Here is a 21,172-nt window from a genome sequence, read left to right on the forward strand (position 1 = left end):
GCACGAGGGCAACAATTTAAATTTTGTGAGGTGTAAGCAAAGTTTATATATATATATATAATTTAAAATAATGAAAAAATACATTTATATCACCACACGTGTGCTGTTTTACCTGGCATAAATAAAAAAATAAAAAAAATAAAAAAATGATTGCCTGTATGGGAACCATAGATGGGAACCAGTTGTGGATTTAAAAAATATATATATTTATTGGAGAAAATGCTAATATAAAAATTACTCTGGTCTCTCACTAAGAACTCATTTGAAATCTTTCCATTCATGTGTTTTTTTTATTTTTTTTATTTAACTTTCAGCGTGTGCATATAGCTTATAAATGAGAATGCAGATTCATGATTTTCATCTGCAGAACAAGATGGGGGGAAAAAACTATAAAACATTATCAAATGACATTTTAATATGCCTAAAACATAAATACAATATGCATATAGCCCTATAAGTAATACAAGTTGTGTACACAATGAACAAAAGTGCAGTCATCCCATGAATTATAAGGCAATGATTACACCTTAATTGTACAGTGCTTATATGCCCATTCATATATAATGCAGAGATGCATTTACAGTAGCACTACTGCTTTTGCATAAACAGTAAAGTACTGCAAATACCCATATACAGTAAGTTACTGTAAATTTCATTAAAAATACCCACAATGCAGTGCATATTACAGTAGTTAACCGTAAATAATATAAATGGTATTTTACTGGGCTTTTTTGCGGTAAGTAACTGTAAAATTACGGCAAAGTCTAACAGTGTAGGACTAGTCGGCAAAATTAGCCTAGCCTACGTTTTTCAAAAATTCTTGACTGGAAATAAATGGAGCTACGTGTGATATGAAGAGCATGAGCCAAGTGAATATAAAACACTTAGGGCCTACTGTTATTATAAATTGTTCATGAATTATAACCAAAAAGTCACAATTTATTAATTTTGTTTTCTCTATAGCGCCCCCAACAGTGTAATTTATGCGCATTTCTCCCTGTTTTATACAGTCTATGATTTCTTCATTTATTCCCTGAGCAGGGACGCGCGTTTCAGACAGTCCAAATTTCAAGTTTCTGCATTTACAGATCCGTACATCCGTTCTAAGACAAAAATAATAATATTAATATAATAATTAGACAAAACAGCTGCGTTTCCAACATGTCGTGGCCCTTTGAATAAATCCGTGTCAATAGGCTATCTATGATTTCAGCCATTTTATTGTAAAGCTGATGTAAGATTCCCAAGCACGAGGTTATACCGGTACACCCCAAAAAATCAGCTTGTGGGCGCTGTAGTGGGTTGTACCACTGTTTTATGTAATGGGGTGGGGGTGGGGGTCCGATTTAAAATGATTTTCAAACATAAAAAAACACACTTTAAACCAAAATTAAGTGTTGTCATATTATTTGATCTGTTTAAAGAAATTATGTTAATAGCCTACATAAGACACGCCTATTTTAGTTCTTCGGGGAACACAAATCATTTTCCTCCCCAATCTCGTGTGGGACGGACGACACTGATACAGAGCATCTGCGCCTCCTGCATCACATTTACATCAGATTGTATATGAGATGTCCAAACCATCGAATATAACCCGTCTTTAGGTCGAAACAGCTCTTTTCAAAACCTTAGCTCATTTCCTTTTGATTCGTTATAAGGTAAGATTGTTTTATTTGTCTATTCGATTGTGCTTATTTGAAATACAGATGAGAGAACGGCTGCGTAACCACATCCAGTGTGTATGATGAAACCTCGCACATGGGTGACAGTAAATTCGGGCGGGGGGTAAAAATGAAGTTCTTTACAAATATATTGTATTTCATTCGTAAATAATAAGTGATATTCGCATGAGCGTAATTGTCTATTTTCAGTCAGTATTTTTCCTAAAATAAGCGGAATTTAAATTGGATCTACACATGTTGACACACTGGCCTTTGCTAATGACACATTATTTACTTTAGCCTATTGTTGACACCCTATATGCGCATATAGATTTCATGACCTTATTTTAACGATGCTTTTTTTTAATGAGCTAATTTTTAAAAGATTTTAGAGAATATAGGCGTAATTTTTAAGAGATTTTACTGTAAATTCAATAACGAAGAGGCCAAAATGTGTTCTGCTGGAGGCTGATTTATAAAAAGGTGCAGCCTTGAAAGAAATCTGTTAATCATGAGCTTCGACCGAGAGCGGCCCGGCAGTATCATTCACATTGTTGCCTACACTCGTGGTTTAGTATACAATGTACAAAACCAGAGGTTTTGATCCACAAAAGATTGATTTAATTGCGTGATTACTATTATTTTACATTTTGCTGTCCATCTATTGCAAATCCGCTCTTCAAACCTTTTTCTGGGGCGATGCGGCCACGTGATCACAGAAGGCGCGCTCATGTCTGTTTGGGTTCTTATGCAAATGAACCGACCTCGTGCTATGAAGTGGGGCTTAAATTATTTAGATGGGAAATATGATCGTGTTCCAAACGATTCGGTTGGTTTAAATGACATTTGATATCAGATGGAAGCTGTGATGCGAGTCATGGTTCACAGCCTCCTGCTATTGAAAACACTGTATTGTGCTTTACGTTTGTAGCATACATTAGCAAATTTGCTGTTACTAGAATGAATGCGAAATTAGCCTACTCTCTATGTTCTCTATCTATTTTTTTCCCTAAACGCAATTCATAAACTGTCCCAACTTATAATGATATATTCTGGGAATTACACCTGTTTCTGTGATATGCAGTCGGTGAAGAAAAATAAAGATTTGTGTGATTTGCCTGATGTCAAACAATAGGTTATTGCTACAAAAATATTTAATTTGCAAGTCATATTTTTTTAAGGACATTTAACATGCAAGTAAGTGTCATATTGCATCATGTTAGGCGGGGAATTAAGCTGTCTAGTTTCTGTTCTTTGTTTTTGTATCTAACAGGAAGCCTGTACCGTGAAAATGAGATAAACATTTCATCAACCCACACTTTTCTTTCTGTTGACTAAATCCCTCTCTTTGACCTACATCTGCCCTTTTGAACGAAACCTACCCTGTCGAAAAGGATTTCCTAGAATCTCTCCCTCCCCATCAACAAAAAAGACATTTTCAAATGCCCAAAAACAGCAAAACCGTCAAGAGAGAGATTGACGATGACGATGTTACGGAATCTGTCAAAGATTTGCTCTCCAATGAAGATAGCTGTGAGGACTCTTTCAAAAAGAGCTCTCTAATGGTAGGAGATGTTCCTCAGAATAAGGAGCTGGATGTTGAAGAGGGCTCAGAGGAAGAGGAGGAGGAAGAGGAGGAGAGACCCGCCTGGAGCAGCAAGCTCCAGTACATCCTCGCCCAAGTGGGCTTCTCAGTGGGCCTGGGCAACGTCTGGAGGTTCCCATATTTGTGCCAGAAAAACGGTGGTGGTAGGTTAAGCAAAATATATTTTTTATAAAAAGAGTGTAAATCCAATTAAATGTCTCAAAATGACAATTATCAATTTAATACATATGATATGGATATATGATCAGCATTATTTTAGAGCTTACAAAGATATCCTATATTTTCCTTTTTTATTTAAAATGAATATCCTATCAGTACACCATCATACTGAATTGCAGTACCTCTACTCATAGTTAGGAAAGATACATTTACGCACACACACAGGTTTGTTTTGCTGTACTTGTGAGGACATTTCATAGGCGTAATGGTTTTTATACTGTCCAAACTGTATATTCTATCCCCCTACACTAACCCTACCCATCACAGAAAACTTTATGCATTTTTACATTTTTAATAAAACAGTTTAGTATGTTTTTTTAAGCCATTTGAAATACAAGGACTCAGGAAATGTCCACATAAATCACATTCATGTTGTAATACCAGTGTAATATCCATGTCATTATACAAATTTCTGTCCTCATAACACACACACACACTCTTGAGTCTCTTGAGAGTCTGTGGACCGAGAATTGAATCTGAAACTGAACTTTTTCAGTTCAGTAACACAGTAACACTTCTAGCAATTACAGAATATTGCAGAATATTTTTTTAATTGTGATAAATAAATTGTGGTTCCCCTCAAAATGTATATAAATGGAATTAAATAAACCATTGTTTTTATAATGCTTGAACAAACCTCATTTCAAAAACTTGACAACCTAAAGTCAGACATATCTGACACCTCATTTGTAAGTTCTCATTATGCATTTCCTGCACATGTCTGCAGGAAACACGAGTCTCGGTGCCAGAGGTCTTTCTCTGAAAATACACACGATTAAAAGAAATGAATGGCATTTTGAGACATAATATCCGTTGAACAACTTTGGGCTGAAATGGAACAGAGATTGCGAGCCATCACTTCTTGTCATGGGTGTAAATTTCATCAGCAGTTGGGAGGGACATATAGTTGTTTAAATACGAGTTAGGTTCATAGGTTCACCACGTGGTCATATTATAATTACTAAATGATCTGGCATCCTCCACATAGTATTTTAGGTTTCGTCTGGGACAGAGGACGTCTCTTACTTTAATATTCAGCAAGCCCGCTGATCTGCCACTTCGCATATTGAGCAAAACCCAACACAACGGTAGATCTAAAATATTAGCCTCATATCAGATCACACATATCGCCATGTTAGTTGTAGTGGGTAACTTACTATCCAACAAGCTGCAGCATTAAACAAGCTACCAAAGGGTTGGGGGGACCAACTCAATATTAATGTCTATGTATTTAGAATGCAATGTCATTACAGTCCCTGTTGGTGTAATGGTCAGGTGTCCCAATACTTTTGTTTATATAGTCTATAACAATCAATAAAAACGAATTAGAAATAGTTGTTTGAGTGAGAGATCTATGTTCTCACAACAGTCAGGCATGGCATTGAAATGAAACGTTTTGCATGTTACAGGATAATCACAGGTTATATTACCCATCTGTGATTATACAAAGCTGTTTAATGTCAAGAGAAAGCAGATTACAGCTTCTTACCCTAGTCTCCCTGAGAGCAATGACATACAGTAGATAAGATTACTCATGTCTCTCTCTTTGTTCTCCTTATGTCATTTGCAAAAGACACTTTCAGAGTTAGTCGATGATTTCTGTATCAGAAAGAAAGACAGACAAGAAAGAAACATATGCAATAGCTATCATTTTTTTTACAAGGAATTCTACTGTCTTACATTTTAGTTTTCATATCCGGTAGTAGGAAACTATTGTGTTTGCATACACTTGTACAGTTTGACCAATTTTCTGTCTAACTGCATGATAATTTGACCACAACCCTGCCGTGTCTTACTACTTACTCCAGGTTATAATAAGTGAGTGTGACCACCCTGCTGTGCAGAACTGTAATTAGATTAAATAGGGCACTGTGTGTGGGCTGTCTCTGTCTTTGCCAGGGCAGAGCAACCACAACACCGCATCATTTACAGTATGTGGCATCAATGACAGCATATTTTGTCCTCAAAGAAACACACCTATGACGTTTTGCTGCCCCAGTCTGCCAGATGTCATCTTACGCACAACCCATGGAGTCATACATTTTTAAACAAGCATCTCACAGCGCACCAATCTGACCTACATTAAACCTTAAACAAAATGCAAAAACATGACAATTTTGGTGAGATTCTACTATTTTAAAGTTAATTGGGCACAACACAAGATCTAAATACCCCTATTGTTGGCTACAATAAGGCTGCTAAATAAATTGAATGATAAAACATTAAAATCAGTGGTGGAGCTCACCTTTTTCATTGCCTGGGTCAGGTGCTCCAGAAATTGGATTACGTTTGACAAAGGGAATCAATGCAAAATGGCTCAAAATTGTTAATGACACTTCATGATATCCCAAAGCCTGTACTGTATAGTTGCCACTTAACAAAATAGACAGGTTGAAGACCTTACAAACCAAGCTGGTATGAGATAAAATATACTGCAGTTTACAGAACATGCAGTAATTACAGTCTCATTTCATTTGTGTAAATTACTCTTTAGTTTATGTTTTCCAATCTCTAAATATACCAGATGGTGGTGTCTAAAATCATACTTATCTGTGAATCTCAGTAGGTTTCTGTGTGTTAAAGCACATGACTGCAACATGTTGGAAGAGCAGCAGACCTGCAGGACTCTCAAAGCAATGCCATTGTATTGAAGTTGTTCCCCATAAGGCACTGGGAAGGAATGTTCCATCCTGTGCCATTGGCAATGCTTGAACAGTTTTGAAATGTCAGTCTCGTCCTTCTTTGGCTCTCTGTAATGAGAGTTTATTTCAAGAGAGAAAATATTAGCAGATAATAACAGTGGGTTAACCAGTTCTTTCATATTTGATAACAAATGTTAGATTGTACCAGTGTTGTTACAAAACAAAAACGATTAAACATTGAAAAAATGTCTTAAAATAAAGCTGAAATTAAACAAAATGAAAATAAATTGATGAAAAAAATAAATATTTAAAATGTTGCCTTGGCAACTAACTGAAATATAAAAAATAAAAGCTAATTCAAAATATTAATAAATACTGTACAAAAAATACCAAAACAACATTGGATTAGACACAAAAAAATTACATGATTAGCATGATAAATAACCATAAATCAAGAAACTAATAAATGAATAGATTAATAAATCGACATAAAACCAGGAAAAGTGAAAAATACACAGTAACATTAAAAACAGTAACATTGGTGTCATTTAGATGACACCAATAATGACAGTTTAAGAATTATCAAACATTGACCTTGAAGAATGTTGGATTACAATGGGTAATTGCTTTAATTACATTTACATACTGTCACTTGTGACATACCGTATCTGGCATACTGTATATCCCAAGTCCTGTGTATAACAGTGTGGAAGTTTGGTTCCAAAATAAATAGGGCCATAACCAGTTCTCCTCTTTGTAGGAGCGTATCTGGTTCCCTACTTCATTCTGCTGGTGGTGATAGGAATTCCCCTCTTCTTCCTGGAGCTAGCAGTGGGCCAGCGCATCCGACGGGGGAGTATCGGGGTGTGGAACTTCATCAGTCCACGCCTGGGTGGCATCGGCTTCGCCAGCTGTTTGGTGAATATCAGAGCTTTCATGTAGACGCACGTTATTTTAAGTGCACTGTATAAAAATAACCAAAGACGGACACTGTCTTTGCTCAGGGGAGAGGTAACTAATTAAACCTTTTAAAGACATGGCGAGATGGAGTAGAGGGTGTAGTTAATACATTTAACTGCATTCTCTCTAATTGCAGGTGTGCTTTTTTGTGGCGCTCTACTACAATGTCATCATCGGCTGGAGTCTCTTCTACTTCTCGCAGTCCTTCCAGCATCCTCTTCCTTGGCACGAGTGTCCCCTGGTCAAAAACAAAACGAATACATGTAAGAAGACCATGAAATGACGCTTTTTATTTTTCAAAATACATTCCATATATGACATACTGTATGTAGGCAGAAAACAATAGATTTTAATATACTGAATAACTTTTCGAATGAATCTTATAATGCTGTACAAGATTATAAGTTTCATGTTATTTTGTAGATATTGAACCAGAGTGTGAGAAAAGTTCAGCTACTACGTTCTACTGGTATCGTGTGGCCCTGGATATCTCCGATTCCATCTCTGAGAGTGGAGGACTTAACTGGAAGATGACTTTGTGCCTGTTGGTTGCTTGGACCATGGTGTGTCTTGCTATGATGAAGGGTATCCAGTCTTCTGGAAAGGTAAGAAAAGTGTTTTGTATTTTGTTCTAGGAAAGTCTGCCTTTAGGTACAGAATAAAGTCAGCCAAGACCTCAAGGGATGTCTTAAAAGTAGCACAGAGAGAAACACTGACCCTCAGACTGATCTTTCCTATAACAATGAGAACCATCGGCCTCTCATGTGATCCATGCCTGCACAACTTTGTGAAACGTGATGCAGCGTCCATATGGATAAAACCAAATGTGGTTCTCTGACATCAGTGAACTTTTGACCCGGTTCCCTTTTGACAGCTGATTTTCAAGTCATGTGGGTATTAAAACCCCCTAAAGAAGTTAAAACAACATATTGAGGGATTTTAATTTTTTAAAGGCATCCATTATCATAGTGGATATGTAAAAAGAATACATATAATTATACATAGGTAAGGAATAATTGACGACAGGCTGTTGAATTATTAGGAAAATAATGCACACCCGAGGTGGTAATGCCTCGGGTGTGTATTATTTTTCAATAATTCACCGACCCGGAGTCAATTATTCTGCTTAGACTAAAGTTACCACACCTCAAAACATTGTTCAGATGATGTATTTCAAGACATTTGTCAGGTTTTTGTCCTTAAATCGCTCTTATGTGTAGGACTAATTTCTTAAGCATCTAATCCTAAAACTCAGTTGCTAATTCCAAAATGTCACTTTAGAGCTGGAAGAGGCTTCAGCCACTGATAGCAAACTAATGCAGTTATTAATGCAGTTAGAGAGAGAGAGAGAGAGAGAGAGAGAGAGAGAGAGAGAGAGAGAGAGAGAGAGAGAGAGAGAGAGAGATCGTATGTGAAGAGTCTATGCGTCTCTCAACAGTGTTTGGCAGCAGCGTCTCTAGACTTGATATTGTCAAAGACAATTTATATAGAGACATGCCACTTCCTCAATCCTCAATACAACTATATAGGGAAAATCCGTAACGCCAAAGATGGCGGTTGTATGCACATGCCCCGCCCCTCCCGCTGGAAAGCCAATCGTCTGCTTTTAACAGTCAAGCCGGGAAACATGTAAGCCTATCGTCTGGTTCCACTGACGCATGCGCACAGTTGAGGTTTGCGACAGCGGAGACGAGAACCCTTCCGCATGCGTAGTAAACGTATAACCTGTGGGGAAAAAGGCCTTTTAAACCTTATTTTGGGGCAAAGTCATCAAACTTTTTCAGCGATTTTTATCATATTTTACTGCTGTTTCTATACAAGCAGTTTTTATGTCCTGGTGACCAGTGAAAGTGCAGTTCTGACTCTCTGCCCATTCATTTAGATAGGAGCCTGGTCTTGTTAGTCCGAAATAGCTGCCCGGAGGCGTTGCCAAGATGGCGGCCGAGTGGCATGACTTGCCTAAAAGGACTTTGATATTGTCCATCAGCAATTGATTGGCTCGTTGGATGGTTGTGGTTTGCTATTGCTGTGATCTCACAGGTTTTCCCGCCCACACGCCATCAGAGAAGAGAAGAAGGGAAGTTAAAGATTAAAAGGGTACATGAATTAAATAATACTAATAATAATGATGTGAACGGATAAATCATTTAGAATTAGTAAATACAGCAATATTCCAGCAATATTAAATAAGAGGAAATGTTCATTTTGGTTTCATGGTGACTTCAATATATTGCCAGTTAAAGGGACTGCAATCCCTTCTACTGTGTAAGTGTGGCCCCTCAGTCAGTAAGGATATTATAGTATGGGATATATATGCTATACTCTGAAGGGGATAAAGACATTCTTTGAAGCCTAATCTAGGATTTACCTCACAAAAGAATACCAATCTCTCATTCAACATTCCCACAAAAGCGTATTTCACAAAAAAAAAAAAAATCCTAGTGATTTTTTTCTTCTTCTTTGTCATTTTGTGTGCACAAAAGCATGGCAATGCTGGTTGCCATGGTTTTATGTGCACCATCCCTATTCACAGTTCTGTGGCACTGTACCCAGTAACCTTACTCAACTACAATTATTGGTGTTTGAGGATACTGTACTGTAGAATTAGAGTTGTGTCTGCAGGAGGAAGGATATATTTATTTGAAGGATCTTCATATAACCTTTTTGATGCTTCACTTTTGGGGAACCATAAAGAAATGTCTTTTAATCTTCTAAGTTGTGGGATAGTTAAAGTTAAGACTTTACACTATAAGACTGGTCCGCCCTTGATGAATCAGAGATGAGTCAGTATAGCCTTTTGAGCATTTTGGTCATACAGTATGTACAGTAATTCACTAATGCCATCAACAAAGGCCGTTTTGTTTACTTCAAAAAGTAATTTAAATTAATATATGACTGCACACATTTTCATGTCAGAGCATGGTGCTAGTAATGCCACGGTCATGGATTTGAATCTGGATTTCAACAGCATGAACTGTTAAAATGTATAACCTCAATGCAAGGCAAGTTCCTAAAATACACATTAAAAATGAATAATACGAACCAAATTAAAACGTGTCCATAAAATAAATTATGTATATGCTTTAAGGATTAAGTTAAGTATTAATCATTGTAAAATAGAAAATGATGAAAATTATGTTTGGGGTGTGACTTTATGACTGTACTGAACTCATAAAGAGAACCAACTGTTCCCATTGCCACAAGGTTTTGAGTCACACCAGTGTTATTGTAGTAGTTTTTATATAATCTATATACTATTATAATATTTAATATTTTTTTTTTTATATTTAAAAAAAATATATATATATTTATTACATTTAGTTTTAGTAACTTTAATACTTCAATGTAATCTTATTTATATCAGCTAGTTGCCAAGGAAACATTCTGAATTTTAAGTTAAAATGTTTCATCTTATATTTATATTTTTTAGCTTTGTTTCAGTTTTCGAAAACTATTTGTAATCACTTTTGATTTAGTTTTAGTTAACAATAACAACACTGAGTCACACTTGATCTCATTGTTGGCAAAAATGGAAGATATAAAACTCAACAGTTCTATCTTTTCTGATGTACATGTTTAGAGCAAAGCCTTTGGTTACAACATCTCTCGACAAACCGCAATCAGTATCATCATCTCAGTTCTGTAGAAGACTATAAATGTATTGTCATGCAGGATAAGCAGTAGACACTTAAGACTAGGCTTTGTTCAGACAGTCAGAAAAAATAGTTCTGACTCAAATGTGTTTAGTTGTATTCTGAACGGCAAAATGAAACCCAGATATTACAAACTAGATCAAAACAAAATCCATATGTCAGATTTCTGGAAATATGCTTCAGTCTGATCGGACCGGCCATGCAGGCTGGCATTTAACATCACACACAAAGTGTCTGCAGCTGTGTGTCAATTCACACATTTACAGTCACATGTTACATTCAGGCCTGCTATAGATGCCTTAACTACACCATCTGGCTTAAAGAAACCATCTATCTTCATTAACGCTCATTCAAAATGAGCTGTGTATTGTAATAAAATAATTCTTTCACTGTAATGCTTGAACAAATGCATCTGATTTCTTCTTTTGTAAAATGACTGACTGTCTAGGTTTGAAAACGTAACTAAAAGTCCCCCTGTAGTCAATTATTTTATCCCTTAAAACTCATCTGTGATCACCAAAATTACATACTTAAGCATATTTAAACATTAAATAACTTGAATGTAACTCTTCACCATTGCCTCATTTAGTATACACGGTTCAATGAATATGCAAATTAGCCCCGCCTCCACTCACTCACACTCAGGGGGACTTTAAAGGTTTGGAAAACAAACCAGAATTGGCTGCACTATATAAAAAAAAAGCCTTACAGTCGATTCATAGTTTGTCAGCAAAGTCAGCAAGTGAGGGCACATTTTTCTGCCCCTTATGTGCAGAAAATGATCTTACAGCTTAAGAAACACTAGCATTCAATTTTACATTGACATTATTTGATAATCCGTTTGGTTATGTCTGACTGCAGGTGATGTACTTCAGCTCTCTGTTCCCCTATGTGGTGCTTATTTGTTTCCTGGTTCGTGCTTTCCTACTCAAAGGTTCTATAGACGGCATCATCCACATGTTCACCCCGAAGGTAAGACCATGTAAGAAGATGACACATTACCACAATGGTTAGACCAATTTACTCTACATGCTCTGGTTCACACTGCAGCAATTAATCCAATTTGTTGAGAATTACCGTAATCATCCATAACTAATTCCCATGTGTATCACTCGTCTCAGTTCGGTGAAGACCAGTAGATGTATCTATGGAAACAATACCCTAGCCAGATTTCCCAGCATGCATTTGTGATGTGACTCGGCAGAAGTGAATTAAATCTTCCATCAGCACACACTGAAATGCAGCAGACTGTCTAATTGTGCCAGCTATTTTACATAATATCCATCCAACACAGACACAAGATGTGGTCACATTTTCTCCTCAGTGCAAAGGGCTGTCAATGTGTCCCTTGTTGAGTTATATGTCGCTTCAGAGTCTTATCAGAGGGTGGTTTGTGTAACACACAATTAAATGATAGTACGTAGCCAAAGCTTTAGATTTGTACTGCTTCTGTTTCACACACAATGGTAATTAGTACATACATAGCCATTACAATCACTGCGCTGCTCAAATGGGGGGGGGGGGGGGGGGGGGATTGTAATTTTTCTTTTTTATATAAAATCCTATATTTAACAAGCTTTTTAGAGCTGTTTTTACATCTATGTTATCAAGGGTGCAGTTCAGTAGCTAAAAAGGCTGATTAAGTATGATTCTATTAATATTTAAAGGGATACAGTTCACCCTAGAAATGTATATTCTGTCATAATTTACTCTCCTGTTGTATTTTACTTCAAACCTTGCATAGATGCATTTCTTATTCTTATTGCAATACACAAAAAAAGATGTTTTGAAAAATGTTGGTAACCAAACAGTTTTGACATCCATTATATGGCAAAAAAAAAAAAAAAATTCTCTCAAAATATCTTCTTTTATGTTCCACAAAAGAAAAATAAGTCACAGTGTTATTTTGGTATTATTTATATATTATTATATATATATAAAAAAAATATATTTTAATATTTTTTAGTAATTTTGTTATGTGATTTTGTCACTTTTATTAGGTTTTGTTCTTTTTAAATATTACTATAAAGGTTTCATTTATTTTTATATCAGTTTTAGTTTTAGTTCAGTTTTAAGCTTTTTATTTACAGTTTTTTTCAGTAATTTTAGTGCTTCAACTTAAACTTATTTCAGGTAGTTGCTGAGGCAATATTTAACATTTTCTAATTTTCATTCAATTTAAGTTGTCCATCTAATATTCATTTATTTTTGCTTTATTTCAATTAACAACAATGTTTTTTGATAGTTTTAGTTATAATGATAATAACCCTCATAAGTCATACAGCTTTGGAACGATACAAAAGTGAGTAAATGATGAAAGAATTTCCCTTTAAGAGTGTTACTGTGTGTGTGTGTGTGTATATGACTCAAGATAATTATTTAATATGATCATATGTTAAAATATGTGATGTAGCCCAATGTTTAAAGAAGCAATCGGTCTATATATCAGCTTGCGGTGGTTAAAAAAAGAAATATTTGTCCATTTTGAGATTATTGGCTTCTCAGTTTACTTTAACCATAGGCAAATTGATATATTTTCTGATGTTTTCAGATATTCTAAATAAAAAGCATATCACTGTGGATGATTTAGCATGTGACAAATAATAAACCACACTATCTTGTTACAGCTGGAAATCATGCTGGAGCCCAAAGTGTGGCGTGAGGCTGCCACGCAGGTCTTTTTTGCCCTGGGTCTTGGTTTCGGTGGTGTTATCGCATTCTCCAGCTACAACAAGCGAGACAACAACTGCCACTTCGATGCTGTGCTGGTCTCCTTCATTAACTTCTTCACCTCAGTGTTGGCCACTCTAGTAGTGTTCGCTGTGCTGGGCTTCAAAGCCAACATCATGATTGACAAATGTGTGGAAATGTAAGTTCAAAACCAATTAACCATGAGAAGCAGTTTAGTAGCAAGTTCCACATATTATTGAAAATAAATATACAGTCCATAAATGTCATCAAACTGCAATGACCGGTAGTTTAATTTCTTGTTTTAATGTATCTTAGGAACACAAAGAAGATCATTGATTTCCTTGGCAAAGAGATCAATCCAAGCTTGATCCCACACCATATTAACTTCAGTAATGTTAGCCCAGAGGACTACCAGCAAATGACCAGCATTATCCAGGGCGTGATGGAAAACGATTACCCACGCCTAGGCTTAGACAACTGCGACATCAAAGAGGAGCTGAACAAGGTGAGGAGGAGCTTCAAGAGAACTGATACACCACGGGGAAACCTTAGAGACACACGGGGAAACCTTAGAGACAACTGATATACACAAACTTTCCATGGAATTTAACCCTGGTGGTTAGGCTCTCTCTCCAGTCATGTTTTGAAAGTTAATACAACACTAGAGAGCACTCACTATCAAAAGTCATTTTAAAGCCCATAACCCATACTTCACAGCTATTAGAAAATCAGACAAACAAACAAAATAGATAGGGGTCAATGATGAGTAGTGTTGGGGAAAATTACTTTTTAAAGTAATGTGTTACAATATTGTGTTACTCCCTAAAAAAGTAACTACTAAGTTACTTTTTATGGAAATTAATATGTTGTTACTTATGCTTTACTTTTTCTCACCTGGGCTAGGCCTGCTTGTTTGTTTTTTACAACAACAAAAAAAGAAAAGAAAAAAACATTGGTTAGCAAATGTAAAGGCCCTTTATGTGGAAGCTTTTTTCCACCACAGAATAAAACATTTTTAAAAGATAATTGCGATTTTTTCTCTCTCACAATTGCGAGTTAACATCTCGCGATTCTGACTTTTTTTTCCTGAGAATATAAGGCAGAATTGTGAGATAAAAAGTCGCAATTACCTTTTTTATCTTTTATTCTGTGTAGAGGACGCAGTTCAAACAAACCTTTCAGCTGTGAAATATTTAATATAATTATTAAATATATATTTAAAATACATTGTAGAATATAATTCCTTGAAAATTATATAAATGTTTTCTAAAATTAAATTTATTTAAACTAGATTTTTTCTCAGAAATCCTTATTTGTAATCGACACATCAATTATATCAATTATTTATATAAATAAAATAAAAGGAACCAAAATAAAAGGAAACTTTAGTGGCCTTCAGTTTGAACGAGATCAAGAGGCACTGCATGATGAAACAAAAGGAAATAAATGCGGTACGTGTTGGCGTTATCAGATTAAACCACATACACACCTCTAAGAACCGTCATAGACCGCCTAGAATATGAGGCTCTTTCTTTACACAGTCACATTTCCTCCTGCATCTTTTGATGTGTTTCGTTTTACCCAAATCTATTTTTGTAAGTTTCTGCTTGCTTCGATGTAAACCCTCACACTAAAACATGTTGAATTAATCATGCAGAATACAGCATTTTAACAGTACAGAATAAACAGGTGTACATCTTGACATTAAAATTTTTTAAAATATGATCAAGTATATTTTACTTTTTCTGAGGAAAATATAAGTTATGTTTGCCTGTGCAAAATACGCTGCCATGATATAAGTCAAGCCTATTCTTACACTTGTCTTTTTATTTATTTATTTATGTTCATGTTTTTGAAGGCATGCTAGAATCCTACCTTTACCTTTTCTCTCACAGGCGGTGCAGGGCACAGGCTTGGCCTTCATCGCTTTCACTGAAGCCATGACCCATTTCCCAGCCTCACCTTTTTGGTCTGTGATGTTCTTCCTTATGTTGGTCAATCTGGGACTGGGCAGCATGTTTGGCACTATCCAGGGCATCCTTACCCCCATTGTGGACACCTTCAAAGTACGGAAGGAATACCTCACAGGTCAGCCAATGCCAAACAAAAACATGACTCTGCAATATAGAGAGAAGGAAACATTTTTACTTCATAGTTTCAAGAATATAATGGATCATTATTTGATCTAGCTGTCTCTGAAACCATATGATAGATTTGCATTTTTAGCTGAACTATTCCTTTAATCACAACAAACATTATCAATGTTGAAAAAAGTTGTCCTGCTTAATATGTTTGTGGAAATCGTGATATATTTTTCCCTTAATCTTTAAAATATAAATATTTTGTAACATTATAAATGTCTTTACTGTCACTTTTGATCAATTTAATGCATCCATAATCTTTTATTTTTAATTCTACTGACCCCAAACTTTTACTTTATACTGCATGGCTTTAATTGACATTTAATCAGATTAAACCTAAATAATTTCACTTAAATGTATCCACGTAAAGGTTTCTGTTGATGGATATGATAAAGTAACGATTTATGTTCGGAAAACTCATCGGGCTGACAAAAAGAAGACGCATTTCCACATGTAGCTGCTACTTCCGCTACTCACAAAAGTCAACAATGCAATGCCCACCCACAGACGCAGAAAAACGCGTTACATTTATGACCATAATAACTCTTATGAGCTTTCATAAACTACTGAGAGGATAACATCGTACCCCCTTCCCATTACCAGGTTAACTTATCCTTTTGATTTCTAATACACATTGTTGCTCTCTGCTTTCTTTACAGTTGGTTGCTGTGTACTTGCCTTCTTTATTGGTTTAATATTTGTCCAGCGATCTGGGAACTACTTTGTGGCCATGTTTGACGATTATTCTGCCACTCTACCACTGCTCATTGTTGTTCTTCTGGAGAACATTGCTGTGGCCTGGGTCTACGGCACCGACAAGTATGTTACGAACTCAGCCTCTATTAGAGAGCTTACAGCGCCTTCTGGTGGCATGATGAGCGACGTATTTATATCAAGAGAATTTATCAACTACATTTATTAAAATTCAAGTTTGTTACGGTCTTATACTACCTTAAGAATGTAATTATAATCATGTAATCATAAAATAATAGATTGCTTTCACAACCAAATTAAATTACATAAACTACTACCTTCAATTGATTGTGGAATTGACTGAAAAAAGGCCCGTACGCAATTTGAAAGTCTAAGATATCTGAAAAAGATATTTTAAGATATTTGATAAATGTTTTGAGTTTAAAATATGGACATGTATTTGTGGTTTTGCTCAGAGAACATACATACAGACTATTCATACTTTGCTTTTGTTTTGTTCATTTTACTTTTTTTATTAGAACTATTTAAAATATTTAAGACTAAATTTTAAAAATAACTAATTGATTTAAGACATTTAAGATACTGAATACTGAGCTGTATATTGATGTGACAAGTATTTGTTGTCATCTTTATATATATTTATTGAAATTAAAGTTTGTTACGGTTACAAACTAACCAATGAAAAATAAATATAGTTATAATTATATTGTAATTATAATTAAATTTCATACAGTAGTGGCCAAAAGTTATGTATGGAGAGAATTGGCATGGGGATTTATTTTAGTTTGATTAAACCATCAAATTATAAGGAAAATGTGTTATATTTTTAAATATTTTAAAAATGAGGGAAGATCGAAACACTAAACTAGGTTTTATCTGACAAAATTATTTTGCAAAAAATGCAAACTGCAGTTAGTTTAGCAGCAACTCTAAGCTAATTTGCCGTGATTGTGGCATTGATGCCTCTCTCTTCTCTGGTTTTATTCAGGTTCTTTGAGGATCTGAAGGACATGCTTGGTTTCACTCCATACCGCTTCTATTACTATATGTGGAAGTTTGTCACACCAGTCCTGCTGCTGGGTCTTCTGGCCGCAAGTCTCATTCAGCTGGGACTGTCGCCACCTAGTTACAGCGCATGGAACCAGCAACTGGTGGGTACACTTTAATACTTAAGATACAATAATGTTTTGAACTTGAACTTAATAAAAATGTTTTGAACTTGGTCATCATTTTATTCAGACACTTTTTATTCAGAGAGGTACAGATTCCATACTGATTATTTCACCTATAAGTGTTCTATTTTTTCTTGATAAAGAAAAGTAAAAACTTCAAAAAATCACAAGGGTGTATTGATGTATTTTATGCTATAGAATAAACATATCTTGAGCTTGTGTTAACCACAGACACTTTTTCAGGCATTTATTGAAAAAATCATTAGCAGTGTCTGAAATCACATTTTCTCTTGAGTAGGTACTTATTTTAAATAAGTACTTACTTTGCGACCGCTAAAAAGTATGTTCTATATAGTATGTGTGTAGTATGAATGTAATACGGATATACTACATTCAATGTGTCATGTGATGTTGTCAACATCATGTGACCTTCCAGTGTCATCCTCTCCCGTGGCCTCATGGGATAGTAAAGTGTCCATCGTATTTAACTTCAGAATCCCGCTGGAAGTAGGTTATCCGGGTACTTTTTGGGCCTTTTCAAATACCCACACTTGTGGTCTTGGACACTTGAGAACACGTGGCACGCAACAGGAAGTGAGTGCGCAAGACTGTCCCTTGTCTAAAAAAAATGCCAAAGCTCAGTGCCCTTAATTCACTTAATTAGAAGCACCACAATTTTACATTGTGTCTTCTGTTACATAGGGACTACTGACCAGACATTTAGAAGTTTATTTTAAAATGCAAAGTATTGAAAATCAAAATAAAGCTCTGTAAACAGATAAGTGTGTCCTATCGGGTAATCAAAAGTTCTACTCACATTTGCAGTCTTCACGCCTACTTGAACACTTGGGCCAAATACAGGAAAACGTCATGCTAGTAGACAAGTGGTCAAGTGCAAAGACCGCAAGTGTGGGTATTTGGAAAGGCCCTTTACCCACTTTTTTGAGTCCTATGAATTCAGTCATTCTAATCAAGCGTAGCGTCAGTTCTGACAGGTCACGCAGCTTATCCACATCTACCTATAGGAATATGACGCCTATCACTGTATACATATATAAGCTCCTTCAGTATTATCAGCAGCTATCGCGTTTCTCAGGAGCTAATTTCCCTCCTCCATCCCCAGCTCCTCCTCTCGCCCAGTCAGGATTTGGCATTCTGATTCCCCTTGAATCAGAATAAATTCTAGAATTATGTTGTACTTTAAAATCTTGAATTAATGATATCTGCAATACATTCATGTTGGTTCTGTTCTGTTCACCCTAAGGGGGGTTATTGCTGCTCTCGCTGCTCTTATCTATGCTAGGCTGCATGGATGCGCATGGAGTTCTTGCCCAGAACAGAACCATACCGCCAATCCAAACTGTATGCTAATTGTCAATCGTATTTGACGATAGTGGTCCTGACAGAACTCGTCACATACTGTTTTTCACTTACTATACAGTAGGGAAGTATGAGATTTCGGAAACAACCATTTACTTCAGAATAAATGGAATTGGAAGTGCTAAAATGGCCTACAAAAATGTCATCCCTGCAGCACTCTATAGCCGCCTTTACACATCACAGCGATCATGTCAAAATCAAAGTCAGTTTTATTGTCCTTTAAAAATCACTTTAAAGTAGTTTTCTGGGAAAATATTAAGCATTTACAAATGTTTACAACAGCACAATCTTACAGTCAATAAATCAAAATGAGGGATAATAAATGTGGGAGCATAGCACCTGCAAATGCATGTAAAAAATAAAATGTACATCTTGCATTCACCATAAAATAAATAAATCCAAAATTTTTGATTTTAATGGTTTTGGGGGGGGGGGGGGGGGGGGGGGCAAATGACTCATGCCCACCAAGGCTGCATGTATTTCATTAAAAAAACAAACAAAAAAAAAACAGTAAAAACAATTATATTGTGAAAAGTTATTACAATTTAAAATAACTGTTTTCTATTTTAAAATGTAATTTTTTCCTGTGATGGCAAAGCTGTATTTTTAGGAGCCATTACTCCAGTCTTCAGTGTCACATGATCCTTCACAAATCATTCTAATACACTGCTGATTATATAATACAATAACTATAGCAAACCTGTAACAATGATAAAGTGAATTGTGCATCTTATTACAGTAATTGTCAGTTTTAAAAAGAAAGCTTAGGGTAAGGACATTTATTGGTGTGACTAGTGCAATTATGAGCATTGATCTATACGTGACTATTGAGATAAGTTAATGCCATTGCTTTTCAGAAAAATTGACTGAAAAGAAAAGCTGTGTTTCTTTAAGCCCAGGTCATTCTAAGGCTTACCGATGCACAGTTTTACCACAGGATTAAAGTGGAATTATTCCTTTTCCGGAATAATCCAATTGCTGTGTCTGTTCTCAGGCTCAAGAACAGACTCTCAGCTATCCGCCCTGGGGCCTGGCTGTCTGCATCTCACTGGTGGTCACCGCCATCCTCCCCGTGCCTGTGGTTTTCATTCTGCGCTGTCTGAACATCATCGACGAGAACGCAGGAGGCCTGTCCACCGTCTCCTACAAGAAGGGCCGCATTATAAAAGACACCGCTTGTAGGAGCAGAGAAGAGGATGAAGATGACGCAAGTCTTCTCAACGCAAAGACGCCGAGCGAAGCCCCATCGCCCATGCCGGCCAACTACCGTAAGCAGAACGGCCCTGCTTCAAGTGCAGACGTCACGCTCAACGGTAGCTGCGGCACTGGATACACAATGCCCAATATCACAGACATTCCGGACATGCCCGAATCTGATTTGTGAGGACCTGTCCAGTGTCATCTGTAACTGTGAGGACCAGAGTCAGTTCATTTAACCTGTAAGAACCTCTTCAAGTTCCAGCACTTCAGATGTCAATCACCTGAGTGATCACAATCAATCTCCCTCTCATTGAGATGAACATGAATGCTAACAGACAGCATTCTCTTATTCTCTTTGCTTCGAACAGCTCTCTTCCATCCACACTGGTCCAGCACATTTCTAAAGCCTGGTTACACAGACAGGGCTTAGATTAAGCCAGGATTAGGCCTTAGCTCAATTAGGACATTTAAGTAGCTTTTATAAACGCGCCCTAGACAAAAAACATTACAGGTGTGCATCTTGAGACAAAACTCTGGGACTGACATATTTTTAGATATGTCAGTGCAAGTTGCTTTCAGTTAAAACAGCTCAAACACGCATTTTAGTCTGGCTGTGTCTACCTTAAGCCTTGTCTGTGAAACCGGGGGTAATTGTATTATATGTGTAGCTAGCACTAACGCACCCCTTCCCCTATCCCGACCCATTGCCCCAACTGCTTACGCGCACTTACCCGACTCACTAGGGGCCTGTAGACCCCTGGTTTATGCTCTGCTGTAGAATGGCTATTTGTAAAAACAGATAATGTTGCAAGGCAGGGCAGTTACTGTCCACAAAAAAAAAGAGATTAGAAGCAGCTTAGCAGCTGTTGAAAAGACTAGAATGTAAATGTATGCGTAAACCGTGGAAACCATGCAATACGTTTATTTTGGATGTAATTAAATCATTGTGTATGGATTGCATTTAATACAACCCTAACTCATTGTTCGAAAAAAATGTGTGCCTAATCAATCCTAAAAATGTTAATATAATACAAGGAGTGAATGTTGTACATTTAAGGTATTCTGTAAATATATTATGAATACATTTATTCTAATATAGTTTGGAATACAGATCATGTTTTTTGGTAAGA

General features: G+C 36.2%; 1 protein-coding gene across 1 annotated transcript; it reads left to right on the forward strand.

The window, feature by feature from the left end:
* The first annotated feature begins 1,505 nt into the window (after nucleotides 1-1,505).
* Nucleotides 1,506-20,250, forward strand: slc6a15 (solute carrier family 6 member 15). Its single transcript, XM_056261212.1, has 12 exons — nucleotides 1,506-1,661; nucleotides 2,938-3,413; nucleotides 6,892-7,049; nucleotides 7,228-7,354; nucleotides 7,515-7,696; nucleotides 11,606-11,716; nucleotides 13,372-13,613; nucleotides 13,751-13,940; nucleotides 15,331-15,523; nucleotides 16,236-16,395; nucleotides 17,279-17,441; nucleotides 19,837-20,250. Exons 2-12 carry the CDS (start codon nucleotides 3,107-3,109, stop codon nucleotides 20,224-20,226), a joined length of 2,223 nt encoding a protein of 740 aa, XP_056117187.1. The 5' UTR covers nucleotides 1,506-1,661; nucleotides 2,938-3,106; the 3' UTR covers nucleotides 20,227-20,250.
* The last annotated feature ends 922 nt before the right edge of the window (nucleotides 20,251-21,172 follow it).

This window comes from Rhinichthys klamathensis, unplaced genomic scaffold (genome assembly GCF_029890125.1).
Source record: "Rhinichthys klamathensis goyatoka isolate OS25496 unplaced genomic scaffold, OSU_Roscu_1.1 h1tg000181l_1, whole genome shotgun sequence".
NCBI lineage: Eukaryota > Metazoa > Chordata > Actinopteri > Cypriniformes > Leuciscidae > Rhinichthys > Rhinichthys klamathensis.

Excerpts from the sequence above, each read along its gene's own strand:
- slc6a15 (XM_056261212.1), top strand. The coding sequence starts at position 3,107 with ATGCCCAAAAACAGCAAAACCGTCAAGAGAGAGATTGACGATGACGAT. Across the intron at positions 3,414-6,891 it reads GTGCCAGAAAAACGGTGGTG|GAGCGTATCTGGTTCCCTAC; the intron begins GTAGGTTAAGCA and ends TCCTCTTTGTAG. Across the intron at positions 7,355-7,514 it reads CAAAAACAAAACGAATACAT|ATATTGAACCAGAGTGTGAG; the intron begins GTAAGAAGACCA and ends GTTATTTTGTAG.